General features: G+C 42.0%; 1 protein-coding gene across 1 annotated transcript in view; it reads left to right on the top strand.

Moving 5' to 3' along the window:
* cntnap2a (contactin associated protein 2a) overlaps window positions 1–18,865 on the top strand; it is a 319,930-nt gene that overhangs the window by 281,718 nt on the left and 19,347 nt on the right. The window contains exons 18-23 of the mRNA XM_070852601.1: window positions 1,242–1,412; window positions 6,981–7,199; window positions 9,363–9,392; window positions 11,946–12,182; window positions 16,312–16,545; window positions 17,305–17,438. Coding sequence (XP_070708702.1) covers window positions 1,242–1,412; window positions 6,981–7,199; window positions 9,363–9,392; window positions 11,946–12,182; window positions 16,312–16,545; window positions 17,305–17,438 — 1,025 coding nt within the window. The remainder of the gene's footprint in view (window positions 1–1,241; window positions 1,413–6,980; window positions 7,200–9,362; window positions 9,393–11,945; window positions 12,183–16,311; window positions 16,546–17,304; window positions 17,439–18,865) is intronic.

The raw sequence follows: 18,865 nt of genomic DNA on the forward strand, positions 1-18,865 counted from the left end.
GGAAAAAATTACACTCATTCACTGGATCCAGCATCTCAGGTTTTGAGAATTTGCCGCTTTTCTTTGTTATAATTACAAATTGAATATCTGGGTTTTGGACCAGTGGTTGAACGAAATAATAGACATGTCATGTAGACATATGGATACACGTCAGGTCTGAGGTGTAATTTAAAGATTCATTGATAGTTACATTAATCATTAGTCCATCCTAACATACGCTTCTTGCACACACACACACCTCTCCCCTCTGCTCCACTGCTCCTGGTCACTGTGCCTCTAGGATGGAGGGTCTGAAGCCAATCCTCTGAGGCAGCAAAGAGCTCTCGCACAGCTGATACCACATTAGCCTTCGCTCTTCTCCTCTTCCTCCAGCCCGCTCTATGCCCCTCAGCTCCTCCTCCTCTCCTGTCATCCGCCCTCTGCGTGACTTTACTCTCCTCGTTTCCACCACTTCTTCAATATTCTATCTTTTCACCCGTGCCTGGCCTCTTCGCTCTTCTTCCATCTTCTCTCTTCAACTGTCCTTTCCACACTCTCCTCCTCCTCCTCCTCCTCCTCCTCCTCCTCCTCCTCCTCCTCCTCCTCTTCCTCCCTCCCTCCACTTCATCTTCCTTGAGTGATAGGAGCGAGACAGAGACATGGCAAGGTGAGAGGAGAGGAGACAGCAGAGAAGTCACTTCATCAACCACAGTCTGATAATTCATCAGCAGCTGTTTAACGTGCTGCTACTTTGTCTTCATTAGCAGCCGCTGGTTTCGCTTCATAAAAGTCATTAGAAAAGTTGTTATCAAAAATCCCGCAACACTTTGCTCATGTAGCCTTATCCCCTTCACAGGTCCTCATTTAGAAGAAAAGAAACGGTCTCGCTCTGCTACCATATGATATGATCAACTTTCTATTGAATATTATTGAAGTTGCAGGAAATTAGAGGATACTCTATTTCTGTGCAGAGGTTAAAACCTTTGCACAGAAATAGAGTTTTGGTTGGTGAAATCCTTTTTACTGAGATATTAAATGAGCCACATTAAACAATGGGCATGAGATAACAATGTTTTATCCAGAATAGATTTATAGCTCTTTAGAATGAAATGAAAAGGGATGCGGCGTAGCCATTTTAAATTAAACCATTTCTTCCATTTATTTTGCATCTTATCAGATCAGAATGGGTACCATGGGTAAATGTGAGATGTGCTGGTTAAGAGTTGTGATTGTCTTTGTTTATTTTATTTTTTTTTACACAGATAACTACTGGAACGCTGCATCATTCACCACTCCGTCATCCTACCTGCACTTTGCCACCTTCCAGGGTGAGACCAGCGCTGACATCTCCTTCTATTTCAAGACCAGCGCACCTTATGGCGTCTTTCTGGAAAACCTGGGCAACACTGACTTCATTCGCTTGGAGCTCAAATGTAAGATGCATCTGGGTGATTCTCTGTGTGCCTAAGAGTCATTTCTCTCTATGTCTCTTTCCCACCCTGACTCTTTATCTAGCTTAGTGTGAGGCTTAATCCAGCCGTCAGTCTGATAACGCTTGGTGGAACCTGCTACACACACGTGCGCGCACATATACACACACACACACACACACACACACATACACACACCCAAACACTCAAACTCACATAGACTCACAGGCTGATGCACACACACACACACACCAGCAAGTCAATTGCCTTCCTGATTATGGTGCACTACTTTCTGTGATTGCAAGAAAGAGCAATCATTTATTTAAGGTAATTGGTGTGTGCAATAATTATGTCCATTATGAACCTCTGTTTAACCAAATCACCTATATTCAGTGATGACAAAACACAAGCTCTCTCACACACACTCTCTCTCTGTCTCTAAATTTAAAGTTCATCCCTGCAACCTTTTCCACCACACCACACAAATACACACACACACACACACACACACACCTTGCTTTCAGTGAAATGTAATAGCTATGTTCTATGTATTTCACTGTTTAGTGTGCACCTGTACATTGTGAAATGTTAGAAGGTAATGGAGGAGATGGCAACAGAAGAAAAATATTTTGAATACCAACAATAGGACAGCCCGCACCGCCCAATTTCACATTCTCTAAGTGCTCTGAGAGATTTATGATTGAAGCGTCATGCAGCAGGTTTCTGTGATGTTGTTCCAGCAGATCAAATTAACAGCCCATTGGCCTTGGTGGAGACGCTCTGATCAAGAATGTTAAAAGAAGGGGGTTTCTGGCTGACCATGGCTGTCAATAGATGACTAATTACATTTAATTTGGATTCAAAGAGATTTAAACAGTTCGTGTCAAAGGGGCTCACTTGCCATTTCCTGCTGGTGTGTCAAAATGCCAACCAGTGAAAACACACAAAGTCTATAAGAGTTTTGAGCAAAAATGCTGTCTATAGCTGTTACATCTTTAGTTTTATGACCTAAGGGTTCCATGAGCTTTTTATTTTCTTTCTTACAGCTAGACTAGCTTCTGCACAAAGTCAATCAAACACCCATACAGGCACACACTTACTCTTGCAGAAGAAAAAATATGTGCTGACACTCTACTGTGCAAGCAAGTACAGTGAGAAGTTTGCCAAAGTGGACTGGTATTTGTCTTCCAAACGTGCTCGCAAAAACACATACAAAGATACAGTAAGTATCTAGTCTGTCACGGCTGCACAGCAGGCCAGAGGAGATAGGGAGTGCGTGTGTGTGTGTGTGTGTGTGTGTTTGTCTCCTGAGGCTTTCAAAATACCCCCACATCGATTTCCTCTCTCCTCTCCGTTGCTATCATCTTGCATTTTGCCCCACAGAACACGCTTAGACACACAATCGCTAAACGACTGTCATGCGCACACACACACACACACACACACACACACACATATAAACACATATAATCTCTACCCTTTCGCTGGTGCAAAAACTGTATCTGCTACAATCCAGTCAGGGCATGAAATGACTAGCATTAGGCCAGAATAGGATAGCTATGCTATTGCAAGAGCTCAAAGCTCATGCACACACTTACAGATACACATGCGACCTTGTACAAAACACACATTACTGTGACCTCAGCAGACTCAGGTGGACACTTTCCCTCTTTTAATCTCAATAGTAAAACGTAGGCATAGACGCATTTGAGAGGCAGCAGTGAAGACGTATTCAGAACCATGTGAACTGGACTGGTAACAGGATTGAGAACAGATAAAACGCTCCCTAAATACAGAAATGTGTGACATCTGGGGTGCTCTGTGGCTCAGTGGAAAGTATGTATGTCCCATGTTTTGAGTCCTTGAGGGGCTGCTCTTTCAGTGATAGTCTTGCCCAAAGGTTATAAACATTTTCAATCTGGGATCCAGCTGAGACATTTACTTTCCCGCTGGAGACCTTGGCTTATAAAACTGTATTATTGCCTTTTTGTGTGAAGACCAGACAGACTCAAAGTTTACATCTGAAGTTTAGCAGCAGCCAGTGTCTATCTTTTTGTTGTCGGATTCCTTTCTGACTTGTTAAAGCAATATCTAGTTATCTACTAAGGAGAAAAGCAGCCAGCTGCCACTAAGAACATTTTTTTCAGACTCTTCTTCAAAAAACTATGAGAAGTTATTCTTTATCTCTCTATATCTCCTATATTTAAACACCAAGAGATACTCAGGATTCTTTGCATTGTGAGCATGCAAGTTCTTTGCTGATAAGCACAAAAAAGTTTTATTTGAAGAGTCTTTTTAAGTCACAAAGAGATGCTTAGCTTTTAAGACACTGATGTAAGTCTTGTTTTAGTGTCAACAGCAGCAGGTTTGCTGTGACACTCACACATAAATAGTTTCCCTCCTTAAAGGGGCCAGACTGGTGTTCCTCGCTGCCTTTCCGCCACACACAGCGAGCTCCCATACAGGATCTCTTAGTTTATCTGTATACAAAGATGTGTGAGGGGGCATCTGTGTGCACACAGTGACTACCTGCTATAGCCCCAAATCTCCAATAATCCAGTGTAACGGCCTGGGTGTCACTAATGGAAATACCAGCTATTTTCTATTTGCTATTACCATTTTTTTTCAATAAAACATTTGAAAAAAAGGGAGGGGGACTGTCCCAGAAGTGAAAAACACCAAGCAAAAGGCTAGCAAAGTAAACAAGACAAACAACAAACAATTATCAGGTATAACAGAAAAGAGATCGAAGAGATAATATACTGCCACCCATCTGAAAACAGATGAATGGTAAAATGAAACTTCACATTAGACAAACGCACACTCACATATAGTATAAGCACGCTCACACAAGCAGCGGTCTCAAGACACACACAATCTCGTTCACTATTTATCATTGTTTGGCTGTGCTGTGCTGACGCATAATTTAGAACTTGGCTCTTTCAGCCTCCATATTAAAAGATTAATAGAAAAACAAATACTGAAAAATAAAAGGCTCTGCTGGGTTTTCCCTGTACCAACATGCAAGTATATCTCACACACACTCAGTGTCATTCGCACACACATTAACAGTTACGGCATCCATCACGGCTATGTAAAAAGAGCTCTGCGCTCTGAGGGCACTTTACTTTTCATGCCTGCCTGTGGACAGCGTATAAAAAAGAAAGTTGTAGGGCATCCATCTTCTTTGGAGTGCTGTTAAAAGAACACACAAATAATCAAGCACACACACTCACATGCCATTCAGCATTGCTATAGCAGCATTACTATAGCTTTGTTTCTACTGGGGTGTTCTCTTATATATATATATATATATATATATATATATATATATATATATATATATATAGCTTTCCTCCAGCATTTAAAATAACTGATGACGCTCCTCCCTGCCCTTCAGACTTGCTCTGTGCATACAGACATCATTAATTCAGTGTACTAAAGCCTGTCAGAGAGCTTATACTCACTGTGTGTGCGTGCATCTATTTGTCGTGTTTGTTACCTATATGAGTGGGTAGTTGAATGTTTAAGTACTTTTTCAGATTTATCTTATGGGTTAATGCACTCCAGACGGGCTTTAGCTGAGATGATTTCTGGTGTCTTTGCATTTCATCTAAGTGCAAATGATAATGTCTGTAAGGATGGGATCGAGGACAAAAGAAGGAAGAAATAATGGAAGGGAGGATAGAAGGGAGGGTGGGTAAAGTGACTGGCAAGACTGATATATCTGAGTGTGTGAACACAAGGAAGCAAGCAGCAGCTGAAGAAAGAAATGAACCGACGTTGAAGAAATGAAAGAATGGAAGGAAGTTGTACACAGGGAAGGAAGGATAGATGGTGAGGGTAAAAGGGGGGAAAGATGGGAAAGAACAAGTGAACAAAATAATAAAGAAAACCAAGCGAGAGGAAAAAATGAAGGAGCAAACAAATAGGAGAGAGATAGAAAAGAAACAGAGGAGCTCTGTGTGCACTGTAGAAGGGATGCAAGAGTTAGACAAATGGAAAAATAGATGAAGTGAAAGAAGATAATTAGATGGAAGCAATGTGAAAAGGAGAAAAAGGGCAGACATATTGATAGGGGAACAGGAACGAAGAAAGTTCATTTCCCCATTGACCACTGCATAAAATTATCCACTCCAATATCTGACCCTAATGGAGCCATAATGAAGCAGTAACATATAAAGCTATGAAGTGGTTATTTATCATCCCTATGACTGCAGCACACTAGTGCCAATAACCACCACATGGCAGCCCCCAGAATGTATAGCTTTTCTACAGCGGCCTGACACTAGTACTGAACATTAAGAAAAGAGTCAAATTGGGTTTTAATTTGACAATTGCAAATCGTCACTCCAGCAGCAAAAATAATTCCCTCATTGTTTTCTCATTGTTGCTTCATTCCCTTCATAGGTCAAGGCTAAAAGATTCCTTTGACATTTTGCCGTGGCAAGTATTCATCAAACATCTTTTGCCCTCACACACTGAATACGTTGCCAGAAACAGCAATGTATACACTGTTGTTTGAAGAGAGGAAAGAATACTCCGCTTTAAAATGGATGTATATAAAGCTGTGAAGTACCCATTGTGTCCGGTTGGTAGTGTCTCAAAATAATATTTTTAATTTCCAGCCTTGTGGAGATTAAGACCGAGTCGAACATAAGAACACACACACACACACACATGCAGACTGTCCTTTTCTGTCATAACAGACACACACAAAAACACTCAGATTAATCTCTGTGAGTGGATTGATCTGTTCCCTACAGAGATGTTAAAAGCCATCAGACAGTGACCTCACCTATGCAGTAGCAAAAACATCTGGAATTGACAGGTGGTAGGCTTAAGCACACACACATACACACACACTGTAATTCAGAATTATTGATGAGCATTTGACCCATCACGGTCATAAAGGGTATAACAGTGCCCCCTGTTGGTCTGTTGAAATATTAGGCTACTGAACTACGGAGTAGCAATAAACTTTATGGCATTGCAGCACCCTTAATTCCCTAATAACACATTCCAAACACACACACATTCAAATCCACTTACTTTAAGATGATGGAAATTAATTATGCAGAAAAACAAGGCCATCTTGCACTCATTTTTCTTTTACTCTACACTCTCTGCCATTTATCTTCGACTCTCTCTCTCTGTCTCATCTCTCACTCTTCAGCTGTCCTCTCTCCAGCAAAACTAGCAAAACATCTTAAAAGTTCAAGAGCAGCAAAAAAAACAAGACATGGAAACTGCTGAGATACAACTTTATGTCATGCAAAACCATCCGTTCCTGGCATCTATCGACTGTCTGTTAGATTAGTCCTGTCCAAAGCTGTGAGCAGTCGTGTATTGCAAAGCTGAAATCTATACAAGCCAAATGAATGGCCTTGAAACAAATGAGCCATTAGATTAGAAATTGAACGCATACTTACCTGCAGAGTGGACTATGACAGAACAGGGACTTATGAGTTTTAGAAAGTTGTGATGTTTGTTTCACGTAGTTTAAAATGACCTCTGTAACTAAGATTTCAGGTGAATTGATTTTCTGTTTTTCCAACACACTCTCTGCAGCTAATCAAGTTGTCTCCTTCTCCTTTGACGTTGGAAACGGACCTGTGGAGTTAACAGTACACTCGGCATCACCCCTCAATGACGACCAATGGCATCGCGTGATGGCTGAGCGAAACGTCAAAGAGGCGGTCCTTCAGTTGGATCAGACATATCGGGCATCTCAGCTTGCTCCTGCACAGGGGCACACACGGTTAGAGCTGTTCAGCCAGCTCTACGTAGGTAAGACACAATAGTGAGACACTATCCAAACAATTAACAACTTTTATGTGTAAGAATGACACACATGCATACGTTTAATTGCAATTAGAACATTTAATTTCTTCTCTGTGCAGAAGGGACACATCGTCCATTGAAACTGGAGTGATTAAAAAAAGTATCTGTGCTGTAAAGTTAAAGATGTAGCAGCGTTTGCTGGAAATCACTGGGTTCTCTCATAAGAAGCTTCAGTCCAGCTTAGCCACAGCTACTGCTAATTAAGTTCATGTTAATCCAGCACACAAACGCACATATGCGCATACGGACACACACACACACACACACATCCTCGGAAACTCATCCGTGCAATTGATCAGAATTTTAATAAAGTTAAAACTGAGCCACTGTGCTGGCTGTAAGAATGTGTGACTAAAACTAGCTTAATTCACTTATAGAGGTCATTTTTTGATACTTTAATACTTTGACTTAGCATTTTTATTTCTTTGGATTAAAAAACTACTATCGCATAAAGAGAATATCAATCCTCTGACTTTCCCTCTCCCACACACACACACACACACATTCTGCATCAGTTATCAGACAGATCAAGCCCTTATTATCACACCAATTAGGCCTACATTTAGTTAAAGAGGTCTGGTGTGTTTCTTATGGCTTCATCTGCCTCTCAAGCTCATCTGGAGTTCAAATGGCAGAAGATCTGTCCAGCTTTCTCCCAATGCTTTCATTTCTCTGTCTCTTCCTGCCTTTTGTGCTGAGCTGTCAATACTCTATAAGCCAAACTCTTGGGCTAAAATAGTTTAAGGGATTTGCGGATAGAAGGAAAAGTGCTGAGGCGGATCACAGAGTTCCTACTGTCTCATGGAAAAAAGTTCTGCCCAAAGGAGATTGTTCCAAAGTCCAATCAGGCATCCCGATGTGATAGCCTTACCCTCCCTGATCCTCGTTTATAATATAATTTCATCGTCTCATCACTTTTCCTGGTTCGACCGCTGCTGAAACATCCTCACCTTATCATGTCCCAATTTGCCTCTCAGTGTATTTGTACTTTCATTTAGTGAAATGGAAAGGGGCGCGATAGGCTTTGTCACTGTGCGACTCGCGGCTATGAAACTGGGAATTTAATGGCTTCCAGATAGCTCTTCGACCGTCACCTCATTTGCATGTGTTTATTCAGGCTTTTCTATCGAAAGGAAGACAAGAGACGGCTGTGTGTGGCACCAGATCTAGAAACGCAGGAGATAGCGGAAGCGGAAGATAGAGAAAAAAGCGGGGAAAGACTTATATGTAACAACAGCCACAGAGGTGACAGCACCTTCTCATATCTGAGCTCTAATCCCTGCTTAATCCTCATTTGAGGATTGCTTTGAGAAGTTACAGGGTGGCACACAGGAAGTGACCCAGCCTCTGAAGGGAAGTGGTTTAGATTCGGCCCCTGACATCCACAAAAGATAGAGATCTTTTTGTGTTTGATCAAGAGATTTAGAAAGAGTGGGGATATCCTTGCAGGCATCAAGATTCTGTCTATCCTCACCCGATTCTTCCTTGTAACATCCTCTGCCACTTCACATGTTGTCTCTGATTGATATTGATGTGGCTGGTTTTGAAAGTAGCGAGGCAGAAAAACAATGCAATCCAGGAACCTACAGATGATTTTAAAAATTGTTCTCTTTGTGTGATTTCACATAAAGACATGATGGTAGGGAAGCGGACAGGACACTTTATTTTGCTCACCTTGTTCTCATATCTGTGTCGTCTCCTTCTCTCTTCCTCAATCAATATGCACCTCATCAAGCATTTGATTGCTTTAGTGTTTACTGCACAGTGGCTCATTTGCTCTAATGGCCTTGAGAGTAAATGTTATACCATCAGCCTGCTGTCATTTACTTCACACTGTTAACTTTTAGCTCTCCAATTCACTTCATACATGCACATAACTATAAATCTTGCCCATTTTATCCATTTAATGCCTCCATCTGTTCTTTTGATTTCCCTCTTGATTGATGCTCACTATCACACTTCTGTATGATTTTGCTCAGTTCTCTCATGGTTGTATTGTTTTGTCTTTCTTTTCCACTTTGGGTTCCTTTGTGTTTTTCGTGCCTCTGTCTGCATGGATCGACATCTTGCTTGTTGTTACTCACTGCATGTGTGCGACACCTGTCACAGGGAAACCAGCCTCGCTCACCTGCCAAGACAGTAGGTAACATTTAATGAGTACAATGAAATGCCTCTGTGACACTGACACAGACATAACGACAGCCTCAGTTCTCAGAGCACACAAGCACACCTGTATAAAGACCTCACCCACAGCTCAAATAGTCTTTTTTGTTGCATCTGATTTTGTTGCAGCAAAACACCAGTAGTGATTAAAGTTTAGTCATGATTAATCTTCAGGAATGTAACTGCTCATGCTCTTGTGCTGCTACTTTTTTTGATTTATACCATACATTAACACATAGGTGTGAGGAATTACTGCAGACTCAAGCTTATTGCAATACACAAGTACATTTTCCATGTAGGGATCCATCAGAGGCAAGCCCATTATGGACCTTTAAGAGAGATAGTTGGAAAAAAAACATTGCTGTAAACCAAGAGATATAAAGCACTGGGCTGGGATTTTTATGATAATATCTCCCCCCTGGAAATGCTGGTGGGTTAGGAAGGCTTTTGAAATGGTATTTAGACCATATGAATCAAAAATACTCATCTAAAACCAATACAAATGGCGTCCTAATGTTACAAACATTGTGTGGATAAACTTCTGCAATCAGACAAACAGAAAGAGATAGGACCCACCACTATTCTATTAGCCCACTCATACAATAATAATGGAAGAAAATCAGGGCAGCAGATGTGCAGCATGCTGGTTTAAATGAGGAATTTATCTGCTTCCTCAGATCGGGCTTAAAAGAACAGTCCACACACACACACACACACACACACACACACTGTATATATTCCATTGACTGTAGCAGGCAGCGTTTAAGTGCATACTGCATGTTAGTGTGTGTTAATTCATTAGTTCATCATTACTCAGTAATGTAGAATTCATCCCAACATACACACACAGTAAAGGTCAAATGGTCGCATTTCATGATTTGTCTTTTAAGTAGAAATGTAGCTGTTGCATGTTGTGTGAGTACTGTGCATGTCTATGTGTGTGTTACATATATCCTAATGAATATGAAATGTTTCCTCATTAGCACCTCATTATAGGATGGCTTCCTCTAGAGAAAGCACATAACAGCCATTAATAGGTGCAAACACATGATATGTGATTGTTCATTTGTGTCTATGCATGTGTGTGTGTTAAGGCATAACATGATAATAGCTTGCTTGCAACAAAGGAATTTACAATTGAACAGTAGTGATGGTAACTAAACTAAATATGAATATTGAATATTGCTGCAGTTTCCTGCATATCTTTGCCACCATATTCACCAAAACAGATATATGTGTGATTTCAGCTTCAGTCAGTATCAGTCAGGCTCTATTACAGAAACTGTATGCACCTGATTGAGAGTATGACTGTGTGTGTGTGTGTGTGTGTGTGTGTGTGTACCTGTATACGTGTCCGCCCTGGTCTCCGCAGGCCTCAGAGCCTGCTGTCTGTTTAATCAGAGACTGATTTAGACCTGGGTAAACAGGTGGCAGAAACCTCCAGCCAATCAGTGGTACAAAATAGATTAATTAATAGGTCCACTAAAAGTCAAATCCGTTGTGGGAATGGAACGTGGTAAGTGTGAGAAAGCCCAGCTGCATCCTGATATGTGAATAATGTATTGGATGGAGAAAATCAAAGTACATGTATTAGTAATCTTATTATCTCTGTGTAGTACCTGTGTGGCTAAGCTAGCAGATGTGTGTGTGAGAATGCAGTCACTGAAGGGGGGGAAACTGTATGAGAGAGTGTGGTGTGTGTTCATGTCTCCTTAACATTTCTTGTTGAATGGACTCATCTCTGTAAACCAAAGGATGTAATTGAGAGGTTTTAATAACTAAAATGTCCCTTGGCCCTTGTTCATGATAGTGTGAATGAGTGTGCACCAACACTTGTGTGTTTATCCGTACAGTGTAACTGTCCTCTGTGGGTGCGTTTGTGTATATTCTAATCTATACCTGTGGGTGCATGTTTATGAGTGTGTTTTTTGCTGTAGTCATTTAGGTTCACATTAATCTATTTAACACCCCTACTCTGTCGAAGTTAATGGGTAGTTAGACTGTAATGGCGCAAGGCCACAATGACGATGGAAGCGCTTTAGAGGAATGGCTATCGACACCCCAAGGCTAAGCATTAATGCTTATATTGACTCATTCAAATCAGGTGCGCTGTGTGCGGTGTGTTTTTAAATGTGTGTGTTTGTCTGTAGTTTGTGGTTTACGCGCATTCATGCATCCATTTGCGTGTGTGTGCTTGTGAGATGTTCATTAAGACACTGTGTTCATTAGACTGCTTTAATTAGTGAAGATATCAAACGAGTTGAAGGTTGTTTCAAGAACAGTGTCACAGTCGGAGCGATTAACGTGACACCAGTGGCTTCCTCTAGGCGTTAGGATATTAACGCTTCTAAAAAAGATTAAAACAGACTCAAAATGACTTCTCTGACCCTGACTTCCATTGTCCTCCCATCCTTCTCTGTATTTGTTTTCTGTAATATCTCCCAATGCTACATGTCCTTGCTGCACTGACGTCACCTCCCCTCCTCTTCTGTGTTTTTACCTCCTTGCCCTCCCTCCTTTGCGCCTCAGGTGCTGCAGGAGGACAGAGGGGGTTCCTGGGCTGTATCCGTGCCCTCCGGATGAACGGCATCACCCTCGACTTGGAAGAGAGGGCCAAGGTCACGCCTGGGGTCAAGCCAGGTTGCCAAGGCCACTGTACCAGTTTTGGGATGTACTGCCGGAACGGAGGGAAGTGTGTGGAGAAGTACAACGGCTACTTATGTGACTGCACCACCACCGCCTATGACGGCCCGTTCTGCACCAGAGGTGAGAGGCGTTTTTGGAGGAGGATCATTTCAGCGGGTAGTTGAGTAGGTAGATGAATGCCACCAAAGTGCGTTATACTACTCTTCATTTTCAAAACTTCAACTACAAGACAACACTTTAATCATCATCTGGACGGGCTTATTTTGCTACCAATTGCCAGCACAGCAAGGTTTTTTGCAATTCCCTCAGGTGTCTAATAGTAGCAGATTTTTTTCTTTTTTGCCCTTCTTCAAGCCTTTGTTTTTTCCCTTTTGCAAAACCACGTCATCATTGGCACCGTCCTACTTTAGTTCACAAAGCCAGAGTCAAATAGTGCCAGCATTCCTGCTGTAGTAGATATGTTTCACTGAGCTTCTTTGCCTGACAGCCCTCTGTGATTTTTGCTGTGCTCTGTGATTGTCCTCACCTCCTCACTTCCTATTCAGTTTGGCGCTGTCTGTGTTGAAAGTGTTTGGACTTATGATAAAAGGCATCGATTGAGAGTGATATTGTGCTTACCCACCAATTCTCCCTGACTTTAGAGTGCACTCACTGAATGCTAAAATTGTGCAAATACAGAGCTTTGAGATCAAACCAAAAAACAAAATACAAGTCACTTGACTAAGCAGTGGGTAGCTGTAGGTTTTTGAACTTCAGAGATGAGAAATGTCATACTGTAACTTTGCTCCTGCTCGCGTATTACTAAAACATCATGTTTGTTTCATAGGGATTCATTAGATACAGCATTAAAGTTCTGCTTCCCAAAACAAGTTTTCAGAAAATGCTCAAGGGAGAAGAGCTGCGATGCTGTCAGAGGCTTTCTGCTAGCTCCTAGTCACAGAGTTGATCCCCGACACGTGAATTAATTTGTTTCCTAAAGCCGAATAGTGTTTCTTCCCTGTGCTCGTGGCAGGGGGGTGACAAGATGACAGAAAAGCAAAGTGTGCGTGCGTGCGTGCGTGCGTGCGTGCGTGCGTGCGTGCGTGCGTGCGTGCGTGCGTGCGTGCGTGTGGGTGTGGATGTGTGTGTGTGTGTGTGTGTGTGTGTGTGCGTGCGTGCATGTGTGTGAGGGGGACAGTGTGTGGCAATATGCCAGTGTAAGACATGAGAAGACCTCCTCTGAATTCTGTCATAACCAATCAGGCATTTCAAGATTTAGAGAATAGAGATCACTGTCTGTGTGACGGTGTGTGTTTGTGTGTGTGTCTATATGTTAGCCTGTCTGTGTGTGGGCAGAAAAAGAGAGAGACACAGAAAGGGAGAGAGCACACCCTTGTGTCTGCTTGTCTCTATGCATGATATGTGACTCCCCCCTCCCTCTTCTGTCACCTCCTTTCTTCCTTTTCACTCATCTCTGCTTCCAGTCCTCACTTTCTCATCTCTTTCTCCTTTCATCTACCATTCACCCCTTCCTTTTCTTATTTCTTTTTGTGCCAAAATCTGAGATAAGGACGAACCCTATCTCAGATTTTCCTTTTCAGTCCTCTCCATCTTTGTTTTTCTGCTCCTCTAGAGCTTCGTTCCTTCATCTCCATTCCTTCCCCTCCACTTTTTCCAATCTCTCCTCTCCCTCTCTCTTCTCATTTCTTTCTCTACTTTTGGTTTTTGCATCTCTTCCCCTCCTCTCCTCCCTCCCTCCGACTCTCTCTTTCCTGGCCTTCCTCCTTTTTACTCTTTTCCCTGTAAATTTTAATTTCTTCCTCACCTCTTCTCTCTTCTCGTTTCCTCTCTGGCCCTCTCCATTGTTCTCTCCTCTCCCAGTTGCCCCTCTCCTGTTTTCTCATTCCAAATTTCCCCCCCCCTCTCTCTTTAATCCCCCCCCCCCCTCTTTCTCAGCAAGTGAAAAATGCATGAAGCCAGCCATAATTGCATAGTGCATTTCCATTGTATCCATATTTACACACTGCTCAGGGGACCCCGCCGTATTATTATACACTCTCATTCTTTTGCTTTCCTGCCCGTGAGGGTCACATGGCGCCAGTGTGCACATGTACGTGGACACACACAAACAAACTCAGAAAAACACACGCATACGTGGATACCTGTGGAGGTTTGCATGCTCACACAAATTCCCTTTTCAAAACTTATTCAGGAGCTGACATAAAACACACACACATAAAGAGTCCCTGCCCTGGAGCCAAGTTTTCTCATTCCCTCTTATGCTTCCAGACAAGTGTGTGTGTTGCTGCTCAGGCTGTGGGCAGATAGTCAGAGTCTCTCTTCTTCTTTTTTTCTCAGTGTGGCAGAGAGGGCTGAGACAGCTTACACACAGGCCCCACATACGCTACAGTTTGTATGAATAAAGATAAAAATGTAAGAATGTTTAGCACCACTGAATCAAAACAGTTCAATAGAAATTAGTAGTTTCTAATTATTTACAACCACAAACTGCCAGGTATAACTGTTAACCCTAAGCCTAAGCCTGACTTAAGTAACTGACAAAGCTAACACTAGCTTGCAAACGACACGTTTAGACCAAAGAGGAAAATAATGAAAGTGGAATTTTGTCAAAACCTCTAATATGACACTGATAGAATTATAAGTTGGTCTTTTATTTAGTAACCTGAGAAGATTTTTAAATCACTTTTCACAAAAAACAATTACCTAACCTAACATTAGCATCATCTGATATGTTTTACTCACTCTATAGCACTAACTCTGAAACATGCATAGCTTCAGAGTGTGTGAAAATAATCTCCTCCAGCTTAGATTGCTCCGGTGTGAATGATGTGTGATGTGATGTAAAAGCACTTTGAATGGTCGAAATGACTAGAAAGGAGCTATACAAATACAGACCATTTACCAAAAGCTTAAATACAGAGTAAGGTTATAAGATGTGAATGTAGCGGTCCTGTGTTCATAGATATTGAGGCTTGTTATGTTGATTTGTTTTAACTTTTTTACTTGTTTTGCAACTGATTTAAGGAATTCAATCAAGCGTGCTGCTCTGACAGAAATACTGCATTTTGTCTGACGTAAGTGTGATTCAGTGAATACCCAGAAGCATGGATCTTTGCAGGCAGCGCCAACCCCTTTCGAAAACGAAGTGAGACGCAGGCTATTTGAAAACTTCACAAGCTCTCTGCCTGGTTAACACAGAACAATTGGTGAAACGAGTCTCTCCAGACTTCCAGAGCTTGAAACGATATCAGTGCACAGCAGAATAGAGGATACAATTGTGGTGTAGCTGAATGGAGGTGAGATTTTGCCTGCACGCCAATACCAGTCAGAGAACGTTCCCATTTTCTAGTAATAAGCTTTCTATTAAATCTAAATAATGTAGCTTGAAGTATTTATTGTACTGTGTCCGGTGGGAGACGATGGGTGAAGTCAAGCTTTAAAATAAGATGCATAAACGCGTTCACTTAGTATTCCACAGTCGCAAGGGGTGTAGTTATACATTTTCACTGCTGCCACGGAGGTAAGGCAAACACGTCAAGAAATATTCCTTGGCATTTACACACACTCACACACAGACACACACAACCCACTGCTTGTTGTTTTCCCTCTAACCACTTTCTTTCATTTCACGCACATTGTGCCTTTTATCTCCCTTATAACTGGCACATGGACCATGCGTGCACATACACACACATAAACACAAACAAGGAGCATACATAGCGCCCCTTCTTCTCAACACTTGATTACAAAAATCAATAAGCCTCCTGGAATGGCTGGAATGTGCCATTAGGTCTGTTAATGTCTTGGTAAACAATGTATTGTTTGGTTTCAGATGCCGGAGTACAGCAATTTAACACCCACTTTACTACACCTCCTGAACACAGCCATATTTATGCATGGGCTTGTGTCTCTCTGCCCATATAATAATCTGTATTATGTGTGGGGTATCAGCCCTTCCCTGTGGCTTCTTTTTGATGTGTTTATTTCTCTTTTTTCTGTCTCTGTTTCTCTTGTCTTTCTTCCTTGCTTTTTTATGCATAGATGCATCTGTTGTGATTTACATAGCTTTTTCAAATATGTTAATTCTACTGTAAACACTGATAAGCAGTACTTATTGTGTGTGTGTGTGTGTGTGTGTGTGTGTGTGTGTGTGTGTGTGTGTGTGTGTGTGTGTGTGTGTGCATGTTTGTACATCAAATTGCATTGTGTGTTTTGGCATTTTTCTCATTTCTTCCATTATTTCACCCAGATGTTGGGGGTTTCTTCGAGGCAGGAACGCTGGTCAAATACAACTTCATGCCAGAAGCAGTTGCAGGAGCCAGCAGGGACACAAAGGTCCTGACACACCAGCTGACGCCACATGAAGTGAATCTAACAAAGGAGGAAGTGGCCTTTAGTTTCAGCACTTCCAATGCTCCAGCTATTCTGATGTATGTCAGCTCCAAGACACAGGACTATCTGGCTGTTGTTTTAAGGCAGAATGGTAAGCAATTTCTGGTTGCTCACGACTGAGAAATCTGCTCAGAGTAATGCTTGTTAGTGCTGCAAAGTACATTTTTCAAAGTCTGCCCTTGCGGCACAGTTTGGAAAGTTGTATAATCTCCAAAAATCCAACTCTATTGTCAGCCTCCCATTGAGCAGCTGACAGGCAGCAAAGTGCTTTGGTAGAATAGAAGGAATAGAAAATTTACAGTGCCATCTAACATTTCAACATTAAATGTGCACAATCGCGACAATAAAACTACAAAACACTCACACTGCTGAGCGGTGCTGCTAGAAGTTCTTGGCCCCCTGCACTCTCTGGGCTTTGAGATGGTAAATATCTATAATCCCTTGTCAAGCTGGGGGTGCTCTGAATCATTCAGGGCGTCCCCCACTATCCCTCAGCCCTGCCTTGACCATCACTTCAAAATGAAAACATTTTGGCCTGAAGTGTTCAGTTCAATCAGAATTCTTTTGGAAGAAGAAAAAAAGATAATCATAATGAACAAAATGAATTCTAACATGGCTGGTCTCAGGCGTCGCCAGGTAGTAATTACCAACTACTTATGGACTCATCAGCAATCACGTTTTTACAGCCACTGCTTTGGAAATGTCTAATAATATATATTTCTTTAGGTGTTCATCAGTGAGAGCTCATGTTTAAATCATTTTTGAACAATGGAAAGGGAGTTGTTGGGGAGAGACGTGAGGTTTCATACAATCAGACTCTGTTTTAAACCACTGGCCTGTTTGTCTTCAGGTTCACTACAGGTGCGGTATAACCTGGGAGGTCTGAAGGAGCCATATGCTATAGATGTGGACCAGCGCAACCTGGCCAATGGACAGCCACACAGCATTAACATGTCCCGTGTCGACAGAAGCATCACCATCCAGGTACAGACCACACACACACTCACACCTGGCTTTTAGTTGATGCTCAGAACCCAAAAGACTTACCTATTTACAAGCAGCCAAAGAAAAAAAACTCACGCACACACTGAGCCACAAGCACACAGTCACACAAGCTCAGCCGGTGTCAGCTCGATGGTTTGCATTAAGTCAGTGTCCTGCAGTGTCCTGCTCTGTCTTCTGCTGTGATGAAAGTGCTTGTCCTCTGCCACTGTTAATCCACTTCCAGTAGACAGCCTAAGTATAGCAACAGAGAGAAGGCATTGATCTGTGTGCGTTTGTACGAGTGCAAGCATTTGTGTGTGTTTGTGTGTGTGTGTGTGTGTGTGTGTGCAGGTATTTAAGGCAGGCCTTTCCCTGTGTGTGTGAGACAGAGCTAAAGCGTCTCTGGGTGTCTGTGCTTGTGCATGACAATGTGTTCGTGCGTATATTTGTGTGAGGCACCTGTGTTTGTATGCGTGGGTTTGTTTGTGTGCTCTTAAGTTTTGTGCAGCTAAACGGCTTAGTGCAGATCAATACAGCCAAGCCTCAGTCAGTAGCTGTCAAGTACGGAGTGAGAATTCAGCTAAACTATCACAGACTTTGTCCTGAGCAAAAAATGCTCAGATTTGGCTGCAGTGTGCAATTTAAGGAAACCTGTAAAACCTCGTTATTGGTTGGGCCTTGATCGGAATGCATTTGCAGTTGCAGTGGCAGTTTGTTTGCCAAGAAAGTTGTTGTCTTCTTCTAAAATGAAAACCAATATGTCCTTTTAATACCACATTGGCACTTCATGTAGTGTGGCGTTATTGCTGCATGCTTACACACCTGCATCATAGATTATAACATTTATTAGATTTACATTTTCATAGTTGTTCAGCGATTTCATACAGTGTGCATATTTATGATTTTTAAATGCCTTCCCTTCATATCCAGAGAGTCACTCACTCACATATTGTGGAGAGCCTACCCCCTAGTGGGCAGAAGGAGGTATGGCATTAACCAGAACCATTGGCTGACCCTCTCTTTGCAAACGTGATGGGCCTTGTGGAGAGCATCATGTCAGTATCTGTGTATAAACTTGCTTTCACTTATATTCAGTCTGCACTGCTGCGTCTACGGCTTATAAAATGGGCTCGCGGACAGAATCAAACTTCACTGACGCCTGCAGAGAAAATTCTCTGCAGGCGTCAGTGAAGTTTGATTTTCTCTACAGTATCATTTTATTCCTGGTATCCTCATGGATTACTGTCCATCCATTAAACAAACATTTGGTGTAGATGTGCATCACCTTTATTTTAGCACTTACAGTAGAGAAGAAGGTGTAGTAAGACATGAGCATACACATTATAATACAGAGAATTTCATTTAAGCCTTTAATTTCAAAGAGGAGTTTCTTAACTTACCTTAGTCCAATGACACAGGATGTATAA

The sequence above is a fragment of the Pempheris klunzingeri genome, chromosome 21 (assembly GCF_042242105.1).
Source record: "Pempheris klunzingeri isolate RE-2024b chromosome 21, fPemKlu1.hap1, whole genome shotgun sequence".
NCBI lineage: Eukaryota > Metazoa > Chordata > Actinopteri > Acropomatiformes > Pempheridae > Pempheris > Pempheris klunzingeri.